The following is a 14236-nucleotide window of genomic DNA, read 5'->3' as shown; positions in this document are numbered from 1 at the left end:
ACTTGAGTAAATTTTTATTTTATTTTTATTTATTGTTACTTACCATCCCTGGTTTTAAATGTAAAAATGTTATTTACTTATTCAAATAAACAAACCATGATTACAATGGTAGCCTACCAGGATGTGTTACTTAAAGAAGTCCGGACAGAATAACAACATTTTAATAAACAAAAGCATAAACACCTTTTAAAACAGTTTGTGGTGTATTTGTATTGTCAGAAATTAATCTGGTATAAAAAAGAAATCGATTAATCGAAAACCACCTTCTGCGACGTCACTAATGACACGTATTCAAAATGGCGGCCGCGGCTATGGTAAGTGGAAAAGCCAACTCTTTTTTTTTTTTCTTCATCCAAACTATACGTGGCTCATACTGTTCTCTTAAATTAACCTAAACATACTGTTGTGATGACAGTACAGCAGAGCTTTATCTTAGCTGGCAATATCTGAACGTTAACTAGAGATGGATCTACATGATACGAGGCTGTTTGAGTGTTGACGATCTTGCTAACTGCTGACTGGAGTCAGCTAGCTAACGTTACCTAGCTTGATTGTCAGTGAGCTGAGGCTCAAAAACTGTTTTGTATCATTCTCCTGGTATATTAAATTGTATTGACAGAGTATAGGTAGCCAACTACTTAGTTTTTAGACTGTCATTTGCTGTACAGCCAAGAGAAATCAGCTAGTCGAACTTTGGCTTGACTATAGTTAGCTGTTAGCAACGCTGTCAGCCAGCGTCAGTGTTAGGTTGTTGGAGCTAACCTTAACGTTAGCTAACTAACTAGGTAAAAGTGCTGAAAGATGTCAAGACAACAGCAACACATCAGCCACAAAATACACACGTTACATTAAATAAGACTAAGTTCACAACCGAGTTTTTATTAGTGAACTGGGCTGCAACAGTGTGATAACATTAATTTAGTCAGTAGCCATGCTTGCTAACTTCCGTACCTACCGTACACTAACGTGAACTCACAAAGCCTTCACTCACTTTCGATGAATTTCTTCATCGCACATTATTTCACAACAGTAAAGTTTACAATCATTTTCTCCACACTGAACCAGCAAAACATTCTCAAGTGAAATTGTTTATCTTAAAGACAGAATGATCAGATTATAGTGCATCAGAACTCTCTGTCAGGTTGTCTAGAATAGCAGTTCCAGTTCGGCCATAATTAACTAAGTGATGCTGCTCAGCAGGTACAGGCTTTGTCCACTAAGGCTGATATGCAGCTTCTCCAGCCCTCATGTGAACCACAACTTGATGTTTTTGTCCAGTGCTTTGCATTGTGGCATCCTGCAGTTGGTCTATGTAAATGCTGTCAGGTGTAAATTGTGTTTTGGATCAAAAGCGGTGTACAAATGCCATCCAAGTCATAAAAGATTTAGTATTAGATTTAAGAGTTCCTTCTTGCTCAGACACACTGGGGCATCAAGACTGGAATTGTTGCCTTTCTGTAAATAAAATCTTATCCATAGTATTAGTTTCTGTGTGGTCTGCAGCTGTTTTCTCAGAATATTAAATGATAATACAAATGTCATTTGATATCTTTGTCCTGTTTATCTTTTTCAACTTTGAGCACTGTAGCTCATTCATTATCACCAGACCTGTATGACTGAGAATTCTCAGATTTCTTTTCTAAGAGGCACTGTTTTTTACCTGGTCTAGGCAGATTTACAGCTGTGTAGTAGTTGTTACAATAAAATATCAGTACCATACTGCACTCTCAAGAATCTAATAGGTAATCCAGTATCTTAATCAGTGCATCACATTGATCTTAATAGTGATTTAGGCTTAATTGTTTATACAGATGCTGATCTGAAAATATGTGTGTTTACAATACATGCTGAAAGAATATTATCAGAAGGGATTTTTTTTTACTTAGCAAGGAACTTCTACCCACTCTGAGGAGTACAGAAGTGTAGCATAACAGTGGCATAGTGTCATGGGACAGTATTTGCATTTCTGCCTTTCTTTCTAATTAAACAACAGTCTCAGAAGCACATGTTGCTGATGAATTGGTAAACAGTTTGACATTGCAAGGGGACTTTTAAAGCCTGTTTTCATGAATGAAAAATCTTTAAAGAAAAAGACAATTATCTGGTCCCTGATGTTGCGCACAAAAAGTATATGTTTATTCCAACAAGAGACAAACAATCAGATCAAGTGTTTACATGATTAAATTTGTTTGTGAACGATTTCATTTAAACATGTACATTCATAACCTGCAGTTATGTTACAAACAAACAATTAGCCAAATGTGTAACTATTATGATATGGAATGATTAAATTAGGTAATGTGAAAAATCTTTGTGTCTTGCATACACACACACAATACTTACTGATTATCAGTACACAGATATTACACAGTGATTGTGTGATAAAATATTTGATGGTGTCTGTGTTGTAGGAGACGTGGTGGGCCTTGCTGCTGTTGTGTTTTTTACCTGTGGTACGGCCCTTCTATGTTCCTGGAGTTGCTCCCCGGGACTTCCATGATGGTGAGGCAGTGGATATTAAGGTAAGGTCAAACCTAATTTGTTAAACTTTTCACAGCTTAGCAGAAACAGTAGTGTCAACATCTGACTGTTTTTTTTTTTTTGTTTGTTTGTTTTTTGTTTTTTTTAATAGTCATTAGGGTGTCCAAAAACATGGGTGTTGAGTCTTTTTCACATATTCCTCTTAAGGCCTGCACACACTTAATGACTTTACAGCTAATTAGGAATGTGATTTGGTTGTGACAATTTACTTAAGAACCAGTCATTGCCAGTTGTTCTCATAAAGATAAAAAAAAAATGTATGACAGACATTGGCGACCAATTACAGTTTTACCTGAATTGAGCTTTGTTTTACAGTTATTTTGCCTCCATTTTCCTTTGTAGTGTCATGTGCAAAAGTGAGTCCATTGTTGCCTTTTAGTTCTGGTTTGTCTCATGTTTCCTCTGACTTCCTAAGAATAATTCAAGAGTTGTATGCTTTGAAATATGTGGTCTAACAGGTTAGTCATTTGTTGAACAGTTTTGGCAACTGTCATGTTGTTGTGTGGACACATGGAAAAATCTAATTTTGGAAAACATTTCGCGGACATTATTGAGGGATTGTCAAAGTACACATCCAAAAGCACCTATTTATTGTCGCCAGATTGTGTGGCTAATCTAAACAGCTTACAAATCAAATACAAAACACACCAAAATCTGATTGTTTAAACCCAGACTGGCTTACAGACTTGGACAACCTGAAAAGACGGGTCTCAGTTCAGACCAGTTTTTCAAGCCAGCCTAAAAAAACTAAACAGTGAGTTGGTTTGGTGCAAATCAGACAGGTCACAAGCTAAAGCTTGCTATTGTCTTTAATCTTAGATGTAATCATTTTGATGTCTGGGGTTTATTTATTATAGTTTTACTGTATTTCTTTCTATCCAAAAATGAATATGAAGACATTCACTTAAAAATAAATTTAGACATTAAAAATAGCATGTGTTTGTCATTCTGATTGTCTAACAGTCAGCACTGTGATTGGGAAGTTACTAGTGTTCAAATATTTCACTTAAAGGAACTCCTTTATAAACAGTGGTTGCCATATCACTGTTGGAAAGACAATGGTTAAAGTACAGTTTCCAGTTATGTTCAGACTTGCTGACAAAGTTGTAAGCATATTTAAGTATATCTGTGATACGTTTGTTTTTCAGGCAGTGAAGCTGACCAGCTCCCGTACCCAGCTTCCTTATGAATACTACTCACTCCCATTCTGTAAACCAGAACATGTTTTCTACAAGGGAGAGAACCTGGGTAAGTGGGCTGTTGCTCAGGTGTGGGATGTGACCTGGAAGGTTTCTCTATAAAGTATTTCAAACTTGCATGCTGCCATTAAATACCAATTTTGTTCTTCATATAGTTATTTGTTTTTTGTTTTTGTTTTTTTGTTATTGTAATTCATTTTTGTAGGTGAGGTGTTGCGTGGGGACCGTATTGTGAATACCCAATACAGTGTTGAGATGAACAAGGACAAGAAATGTGAGATAGTGTGCAACAAGAAAAAACTCACCTTAGAAGAGAGCAAGCTGGTGGCTGAGCGGATCCAGGAGGAGTATTATGTTCACCTGTGAGCATCACTTCCTCCTTGATGTCAAGTCTAAACTTATGTGTAAAATCAAATTTAAGCAATTTCTTTAGTAGCACTTAGTAACATTGGATTAAATTGTTTCTAAGTTATCTAGAATTTTAATGTTCAGTCTGCAAACCAAAACTAATAAACTCTGTGTGCCTTTCAGTATTGCAGATAACTTGCCAGTTGCCACAAGGTTAGAGTTTTACCCCAACAGAGAGGCTGGTGGTGAAGAGGAACAGAAGAAGGATATTGTAAAAGATATCCAGTTTGAACATGGCTACAGACTGGGCTTTGTTGACAACAACAAGGTATATATACAGTAGTATCACCCTGTCTTGAATATATGTGGAGAGAACGTGTAGAATACAGGTAACAGATCAAAAACCGACAAGATTCACAGACTTTGCTATTTAAAAAAAAATCCTTCAAAGAATTCTTAACATATTACGTTCACAAGAATGGGCTGCAGTAACTGGATGAACATGAAGGCAGTGTGACGTGACCTGACCTTTGAGCTTTGGCCATTCAAATCTAATCAGTTAATAATTGAGTCCAAGTTAACACTTGCTAAATTTCACTCCAATCATTAATTAGATCTCACGTTCACAAGAATTGGATTGCTTTATAGACAGCCCAAAGACAGACAGACACTCCAAAAACATCATTTCTCCAGTCATAGGTATCGCTAGTGAGGAGGCATAAAAATACAGAAAAAGTAATTTTTTTTGTTTGATGTTGGAAAAACATGATAATTAATACTAATTTTGTCTTGCTTTTCTTGTTTTCTCTATCACAGTTTTATCTGCACAACCACCTGTCCTTCATCCTGTACTTCCACAGGGAGAAGCTAGAGGAGGGGGACACTCATGACTATAGAGTGGTGCGATTTGAGGTTGTGCCCCAAAGTGTAAAAGTAGATGGTGAGTGAATAACTTTAGGTTTTCTAAGTTGGCCTTCACTGTATAGTGATTAAACGTATTTACATAAAAGAATTACAAACAGGTCCTGCCTCCCAAGTATATGTCACTGACATTTGGATTAATTCCTCTGTGTTTATTTATTCTTAGATCTAAAAGCTGTGGAAAATACCAAAACCTGCACTCTGCCTGAGGCCAGTGGCTCTGCGCCCCAGGAGATTGACCCAAACAAGGAGAACGAGATCCTCTTCACCTACTCTGTCCACTGGGAGGTCAGTCACTGCTATATGGATTATCAGACACTTGGTAAAACCAGTCTGTAGCCCTTTATTTAACTATTGGTTTATTTCAAATTAAAATGTTATTACGTTGTGAGCATTTCAGCATCAGTTCTCTTTGGTTCCTTGTAGGCTTTTTGTGCCTTTTGTGTGTTATAAAAAATGTGTGTGTTAAATTTCTAGCACTAGATAAATGCAGACGAAGCACTGATCATTCTTTTTTCTACTCTGCAGGAGAGCGATATAAAATGGGCTTCTCGATGGGACACATACCTGACCATGAGTGATGTCCAAATTCACTGGTTCTCCATTGTGAACTCTGTGGTAGTTGTTTTCTTCCTATCTGGTATGTTGAATTTTTGATCAACTGTAATTTCTTTTATTTCAATATTAAGGCAACTAAACAGTGTATTTCATTTGGACCATAGCAAATCACGATGTACACAATAATCTAAAATTGTCAGTTTGTGAAACTATAATAGTCTAAAGCTCTTGAATATGATGTGAATTTATATAATATATTATGCATATAAAAAGTGTTGTTTGAGTATGTGAATATTGCAATTTCAGTCTTTCTAGCTGACTGAAAGACTTCTTGTTCCCTGTCTTTCTCTTAGGTATTTTGAGTATGATCATTATCAGGACATTAAGGAAGGACATTGCTAACTACAACAGAGAGGATGATATAGTAAGAAACTTCACACAATCATCAAATTTTATTTATAGAATAAAAACACTGGGCCTCATTAACCACTATTTTCCTAAATGGTTTCTTAGTGTGGCTGGAAAGTGTAGTGGTAAGATCTACCTTGAACCTCACTTCCTCACAAAGTCGCTTTGGAGAAAAGCATCTGCCAGTGGCTCAATGTAAACGTTAAGGAAACTCCAAAGTAAAATCGACTTCAGAATCATGACGTTTCTTAAACCGCAGTCTTGCTCTTACCTTTATTCTTATGTTGATGAATCCTATTGTCTTCATAAGTTGAACGCATGTTCTAGTTGTGTCTATTTAGAAAAAGAAACGCTGTGCTAGTGCCCATGAAAGGGTATGAGACTGCAGGGGCTTATTCACACACAGAGATCTGACACAGAAATTGAGTAGGGAAGTTGGAGGCAGCAGAGCACTAGACACCGAATTCGAAGAAAAAATTCAGCAGAAAGTGAACAGCAAATGATCTTCATATTGATTAACGTCAGTAGTGGATGTAAAATAACGCACACAGAAAGGTGCATGTTTCCTGAGAACAAAATGTCTGATCTAAAATCTGAGAAGAAAAATTATAAGTCGCTTATCTTCTATAGAACCGGCTTTTCCAGAGTTATGTGAGCTCAGCCTATCTGCTGTTTGGTGCCAGGAGTGGTTCAGAATGCACATCCTTTTGTTGTAGAGGTGGCTGAGGGCAAAGTTGCACACCATGCTGTGTGGTGATGTTCATTTGATCTGATCCGTGATCTGAATCGAAGTTTTACTAAATTACTTTGTGGCACAAAAAATAATGATAAAAAATACTGATGATAAAAATGCGATGTAGAGTAGAGAAAGTAGGGAAAAAGGCCTGTTTGTCGGAATGTTTTTGAAAACTGCAGAAGTAGCTTTTAAGAAGAAATTTCTGCTTTAGTTGAACAGTTGGTGAATGAAGTCCACTCATTTTATCTTTGATAAATTGTAGAGTTCAGAGTTAATTTATTTCAACTAATTTTAGCATTACCTATCACATCTGGGGTTCTTAATATCTATGTGATTAGTATATTCTAAGAGCTTGATCTCTTTTTTCCCCTCTGTAACCAGGAGGACACCATGGAAGAGTCGGGATGGAAGAATGTCCATGGTGATGTGTTCCGGCCACCTCAGTATCCCATGATCCTCAGCTCTCTGCTGGGCTCAGGGATTCAGCTCTTTTGCATGATTCTAATTGTCATCTGTGAGTATATTTTGTTGAGCATTAATTTCTCATTTACTCACATGTTAAAAACATTGGTCAAAATCAAGTCAAAGATATTTTTATGTTGTCATTGTGCCAGAGCCTCACAATAATTAATTCATGTTAATCTACAAATGTGAAGCAGAAAAAGATCTGAAAAGCCAAAATGTGCTAAAAAGTGCATTAAAGGTATCTGCAGCACAGTGACACAGTGACATGGCAGGGAAAACAGGGTATTTCACTAGCCTGTCTAAGTCCTGCAGTAAAAACTTTGATATGACATTTTAGGCGAATTAGGAATATTTGTAAGTGTTTTGTTAGGGCTCTACAGTACAAGAATTTTGTGAGATAGTCACAGTGTCCTGGTTAAAACATTTTCAGATTACTTAATTTCATGTTCTATAACTATAATTCAATTCAGTTTTATTAACATTAACATATAGCGCCAAATCACAACAGAAGTCAGGTTTAAGACCTTACAAAATACAACTGTATACAGAATTATATAAAAACCCATCAACCCTACTTGATCAGCACTAGGCGACAGTAACACTATGCATGTCAGTGTCTATCAAAGGTTCTAATGCATCATGTTCTTCTGTGCATCTCAGTTGTTGCCATGTTGGGCATGTTGTCTCCATCCAGTAGAGGAGCCTTGATGACCACTGCTTGCTTCCTCTTCATGTTCATGGGGTAAGACCCATAATCATCTCTCTGATCTTCATTCAGGGGGAGAAGTCTTAATGTTGTCAAGAAATGGGAAGAAACCTATACTGAAATAGACCATTATTTTGATTGTACACCGTTTTTTCCTCTTTGGTTGTCTCTCCTCCAGTGTATTTGGTGGCTACTTTGCTGGCAGGCTGTACCGCACACTGAAGGGCCACCGGTGGAGGAAGGGAGCATTTTGTGTAAGAATGAATAATAATTTAAATGTTTAATTTTTATGTGTGAATTACTGTATTTTCAATAGTAAAAACCTAGTAAATTTGTGTTGTCATAAACGGAGAGATATAGTTTACTTTTGTTTTGTGTTATTTTGGCACCTTTTTAGACAGCGACTCTGTATCCTGCAGTCGTTTTTGGAATCTGCTTCGTCCTCAACTGTTTCATCTGGGGTGAACACTCCTCTGGGGCCGTGAGTATCATAAGTGAAAGAACAGTCTAAATAGCTACATTAGTAACAACAATAATCCAAAAATAACAAACGAGCTGTCCATTTTCTAAGAAAGTGCTGCACTTTTGGCACAATATGTTCATGTTGGTTTGCAGTTCCCTTTTTTTTTTTTACACCACATTTAGTGCTGTGAACAATTAAATTCGTCACCTTCTGAGTCAGATTGGTGAGCCTGTGTCTCACCACAGATGAGCCTGTGTCTCACCCTGACGTTTATCCCGTCAGGGTAACCAGTGAACTACCACCCTATTCTGAGCACAATGTTTGCTTTTAACCTGTAACTCTAAAAATAGCTGTGCAGTTCTTTGTTGTTATGAATTATTGTTGAATAGATGTAAAATCAGTAAGAAATATAATCAGTTAATTCCTTTAGAGAGAACGTCTGCAACATGATACGACTCTAAACATTTTTAAACTGTTTGCTACACCTTATCCTCTTTACAATTCGTCCCGTTTTCCTGCTCTCGTCTGTCACCACTTCAGGTTCCCTTCACCACGATGCTGGCACTGCTGTGTATGTGGTTCGGTATCTCCATGCCTTTGGTCTACCTCGGCTACTACTTTGGCTTCCGCAAACAACCATATGATAATCCAGTACGTACCAACCAGATCCCTCGACAGGTCCCGGAGCAGCGCTGGTACATGAACAAGTTTGTAGGGTGAGTGTCTAAACAATCTAACCTGTTGGCCACTCACTGGCATGTCTGAGTGCTGAGTTGCACGCTTCATTGTCATATACCAATTTCTTTTCTTTCTCTTCTTTCTTTACTAGAATCCTGATGGCTGGGATCCTGCCATTTGGTGCCATGTTCATTGAGCTCTTCTTCATTTTCAGTGTGAGTACAAATAATTCAGAGACAGGTCATATCTGTCAGCGCTGTTCAATTATTTGTGTATGTGTGTTTTCTTGTCTGTTACGTCATATGCATTTTATTAAGAGGCTCAGTCTTCACATTTACTGTAATGTTAACATCACTGTGTGTCACCACCTGCAGGCCATCTGGGAGAATCAGTTCTATTACCTCTTCGGCTTCCTGTTCCTGGTATTCATCATCCTGGTGGTCTCCTGCTCTCAGATCAGCATTGTCATGGTTTATTTCCAACTCTGTGCAGAGGTGAGTTCTGTTAGGTCAGGAGTTTTTACAGAGGGTAAACCTTGGATCATTGGAGACATATTAGTACTTAGTACTCAAAGACATCATGCACAGTGTTGGAAAATCCTCTTTATTTAAACCAGTATGTTGTAAATCAGAATCTAAAGCACATTTCAGCCTGTGTGATTATATAACCACAAAATGCTGCAGTCAGTCTCCATACAGAAACATAAATGGGCCAAAATTACCTTTCTTATTTCCCTCCATTGTTTCTCCCAGGGAATTACTTTTCCTTAGTTTTTGTTTTTATTTAATTTTATTTAAATTTTAGAGTTTAGTTGGAGTTGAATGTCGATGGATTCACTATACTTATTACATATGATACATAATGAAAACTACATGATAGTCTATGCTTATTGATGTGATTGTAATGGATTAAAAATATTAAAGGAAGGTTTTTTTATGTTTTGAGCTATTTTATGCTACTTTGTATTTTGAGTCAAATTTTAGCTAGTGGTTGTTTGTGATCCTACCTGATATCTTATCATTTATTCTCACACCCCTGTGCTGTGTCAACTCTTTCTCTCCTCACTCGCAGGACTACCGGTGGTGGTGGAGAACTTTCCTGGTTTCAGGAGGCTCAGCGTTCTACGTTCTCGTTTATGCTGTCTTCTATTTTGTCAACAAGGTAAAAGCCTCAGGGCTCTGTCATTGTTGTCAGTCTTAAATTACCAAGACCTGATTTTCTTTTTCTACAGTTCAGGTCTTGCAAAACAAAATGGAAGAAAACTGATTCCTCTTTTGTTTCTTCTTCCTCAGCTGGACATTGTGGAGTTTATCCCCTCCCTCTTGTACTTCGGCTATACGACCCTGATGGTGCTCTCTTTCTGGCTGCTAACAGGCACAATTGGCTTCTATGCAGCCTACATGTTCATCAGGAAAATCTACGCTGCAGTCAAGATTGACTGAGTCGTCCTGTCGCTGCTGTTCAAATTTTCTTTTTTTTTTTTTTTTTGTTCATTTGTTTTTTTTTTGGTCACATTTTGTTTTTTGTTGTTTTTTTAATATATATATTTTTATTCCTCATGTCCAACAAGCACTGACTTGTGTGTGGAGAAAACGAAAGGAGTTTTTACGGTGCAACAGCCCCACCCACTGGCCTCATGGGGAAAAACAGCAAGATGGAAGAGCTGAACCAGCTGTTTCCCTCCTCTCTCTTCTTTCCCCCTCTCGTCTCTCCAGGACTGAGTCTCAGAGGAAATTCACCTCTGTTGGGACAGTTAATGTCTTCTGCTGTTTCACCTTGCACACAACACAGTGGGCCAAAGTTTGTCAAATGATGGTTTCTGCACATCTGATTTTTGTTTTTAATTTTTTGTGTTTTGGATCTAACTTATCTGTGTTCTGTTTTTATTTTTGTTGTCACAGGGTTTATCTCTGACTTTTTTTTTCAATAACCTCCAGGGAGGCTATTTTGAGCTAATGAATTATGTCTGTACTTTTTCCATTATCTAAATTTGTGTGATTTGAGAGACTTTACAGATCAGGGAAGAATGGGGGAGTCTTAAGTGTGGTTATGGTGTTAAGCTTGTTGTGTTGAACTGAAAGGTTCTAATAGGTGGGAATTATGTGGAGGAGTTCTACATTGTACACAAGAAAGGATAAATTAAATGTTTTGTTACTTTTTACTTTAGTTTCTATGTCCTGGTGTGACCCTGTTACCACAACTGTAATCAAAATACTAGTTTTCATTTCAAAAAAAGGATCTCTTTATTAACATCAAAGTATCGGTCCATGTGCTCCTAATGATACAGAACAGCTCTGAAGTCAGTGCCGTGAAGCAGTGTACTGCTGGGAGAAGCCGCTGGAGTTGGAGGAAAGCTGCCGTACAGACAGCACAGGAATGATGAGGAGAAACAGTTGTATGTCAAAGTCTGTAACACAAATACACGTATGTGTTTGAAACTTTTCCAGCAGTAACGTACACAAAGGTACAAGCTTTTCTGCTCATTAAACACGCCATCAGTGTAGCCTTAGCAGTGCTGGTTGCCTGCTGAACTATGCAGTAATGGAAGGAAGTGCAAAGTTGCTGTTTGTTAAGGTTATTTTAAAGGACCATTGTGTAGAGAAATGCCTCCTTTCTTTAAGTTTGAATCTAATGTATGATAATAGGTTTTATGTATAAAATGAAAAATAGTTTTTGAAAGCCAGCAAGTCGCCTCCATGCATTTAGAGTAGTGGTACATGTCATTTAGACAGTGGTGTGGTGTCATCGGTTGGAAAGCATTGACATGTAACACACAGTGTTGCAACTGGATCTGTACAAATAATGCTTTAGTGTAGATTAATACCCACAGTCTTGCTTACCATTAATGTTTTCTCTTTTCTTTTTACATTACATTTTTGTGGATGCAAACACTTTAAACATACTCTACAGCTAAAAGCTTTTAAAATGCATTTAGAACATGGGTGGAACCTGACAAAAACATGGCCTAACAAGCAACTCAAGTTAAGGGCTTCCCATAGACAACCGGTGTATTTTATTCCTGCAACTTGTAAATGTACAATATTTATTAACCCATTTAGATTATAATCATGACAACTGATGAATAGTTGGACATTTTGTGAAACACACATTTGCTTTCTTGCCTAGAGACTAGAAACTGATATCACCAGTGCTGACTGCTGGCTGTATTTTTTATTTTTTTATGATACAATCATGCACGCACTGGACAGTGATCCTAATCTTGTTAGTTAAGGCTGGGCAGGAAAGCAATAATGAGAATTTCCCAAGATGTCAAACTGTTACTTTTAATTCAATAAAAATGGATCAGTATCAGTCTAATCCAGGGGTCACCAGCTAGTTTTACAAGGGGACCAACTTCTTCACTGGACTGGTTGGTTACGGTTTTAATCCAACCTGCAAAGACACATTTATTATCAAAGGAAATATTGAAAATAACAATAAAAGGACACTAAACCCTCAGCAGGACACACTCTGAGCCGTTCACATACAGAGTTTATTGCAGTCTGCATGGTTATAGTGAAGAACTGAAGCGCTTCACTTGATTTTTTTGTTTTTGTTTTTGTTTTTTTTCACTGGTAGGCATTTTTGCACAGAAGTACACGTGATGTGTCAGTGTGGGACTGTACAGAGGAGGGCCTGGTGCCTAGGTCAACCCCCTATTCTCCAGAGGGCGAAACACTCTCTCCTTCCTTCTACTTGTTGAGCTGTTAACTGAGCTGCGTGAAGAGAGCGAGACGAGTCAAAATCCAAAAGCAGACGATGCTTCAATTTAAACTGAGTGTATTCATGTATTCACTGTTACGCTCATTTATTTTCATTCATCAAATACCATTTCCTGTTCACTGTACCACCCTCTGTATTACGTCAACAATTTGCTGAGCTCTGACACTTAGCTGCTGTCTTGTGTAAAGACAGACACTCTTCTCCTGCTGTTACTCACGCCAGGAGAGATTTTATACAGATAGACTTTTAAGTGGCCCTAGTCATGCATGCATATGTATGATGAATGGGTTTACAATGTAAATAAAAGAAAACAGCTTTGTATCTGTTGCATTTCGCTGTTTGTGGCACTCTCTATAATGATTCCTGTCATCGTTTTAGCCAAAAGCATGACGCTCATGATGACTTTCAAAGGAACCTGTTTCTGTTACTTTTCTCCTTGTTTCTTTTACAGAATGTTCAATTACAGATGTATAGTGACAAAATAATAAAGTGGTGACAAGTTAAATTTTAATATTAGCCTTGACTGTTGTTTTTTATATGTTCTTAAAGCTGTAAGGGAAACAGTGTGACTAAGATTTAGATGGATCTGTTAGCAGAAATGAAATATAGCTTTTTATAATTATGTTTTCATTAGTGTGTGATCGCCTAAAATTAAGATTTTTTAGGAAATTGTGTTCCTAGACAACATGACACCTGATGGACACCTTATTCTCCCTAATGCATAGGAAGGGAGAGGTGGGGGGGTGGTCAGTATATAGATGACTGCAGTCTACCACTTCACCGCTAGATGGCACTAAATCTTACACCCTGCATCTTTAAAGGCATGAGCCTTTATCTGCAGGTTAACTCTCATGAAAAGTGCTAAATTCAGGATTTTCCAGAATCTGCTGATTCACCTTTGACCATTCTTTTGTTAATGAATCTGTTGCAAGTGATTTAATGAGATACAAAGTTCTTCATGAGTTGCTCCTGATTAACTCACAAACAGCACAAACAACTCATTCATTACTTGTTATCAAATCATTGGTTATTACATATTATGTGTGCTCAAAATCTAATGTCTCTGGTTTATCATTAGCTAACAAGTGAGTACAAGTATCAAAGTAGTAATTAGGTAAAAAATCATTATTGAGGAACTATTCGTTTTATTAGTAAGAACTCAGTACGATGCATCACTTTACAACAGTAACTAATGAGTTAGTAAGGTAATGATTCATTAATAAGTTACCATAGTTTGTGATGAACAAATTTCCTTAAAATAATTGTTTTCTGCACCTACTAGTACAGAGGAGAATTGAAGATCTCCCATCCTGATCACTAGTATCATCTAACTTCTATCTACTGTATAGAACTTCATGCAGAGTTAAACAAGTACTCATTAATTACCAGATTGTTCCTGATTCATTCCTCAGTATCTACTTGCATTTTCGCGTACTGTGTTATCAAGGGTTACCGTCTCGGCCCTCTTAAAAGCTTTTCACGATCTCTCC

General features: G+C 37.4%; 1 protein-coding gene across 1 annotated transcript; it reads left to right on the top strand.

Annotated features, from left to right (window-relative positions):
* The first annotated feature begins 290 nt into the window (after window positions 1-290).
* Window positions 291-13257, top strand: tm9sf4 (transmembrane 9 superfamily protein member 4). The gene is made up of 18 exons (XM_026368427.1): window positions 291-314; window positions 2412-2522; window positions 3690-3789; window positions 3946-4102; window positions 4272-4416; window positions 4905-5028; window positions 5176-5297; window positions 5538-5649; window positions 5921-5991; window positions 7093-7225; window positions 7837-7918; window positions 8061-8136; window positions 8280-8363; window positions 8886-9061; window positions 9175-9238; window positions 9398-9517; window positions 10095-10184; window positions 10316-13257. Exons 1-18 carry the CDS (start codon window positions 297-299, stop codon window positions 10463-10465), a joined length of 1935 nt encoding a protein of 644 aa, XP_026224212.1. The 5' UTR covers window positions 291-296; the 3' UTR covers window positions 10466-13257.
* The last annotated feature ends 979 nt before the right edge of the window (window positions 13258-14236 follow it).

The sequence above is a fragment of the Anabas testudineus genome, chromosome 7 (assembly GCF_900324465.2).
Source record: "Anabas testudineus chromosome 7, fAnaTes1.2, whole genome shotgun sequence".
Lineage (NCBI taxonomy): Eukaryota > Metazoa > Chordata > Actinopteri > Anabantiformes > Anabantidae > Anabas > Anabas testudineus.
The sequence above is the reverse complement of the archived record's forward strand: the minus strand, read 5'-3'. Positions and strand labels throughout refer to the sequence as shown.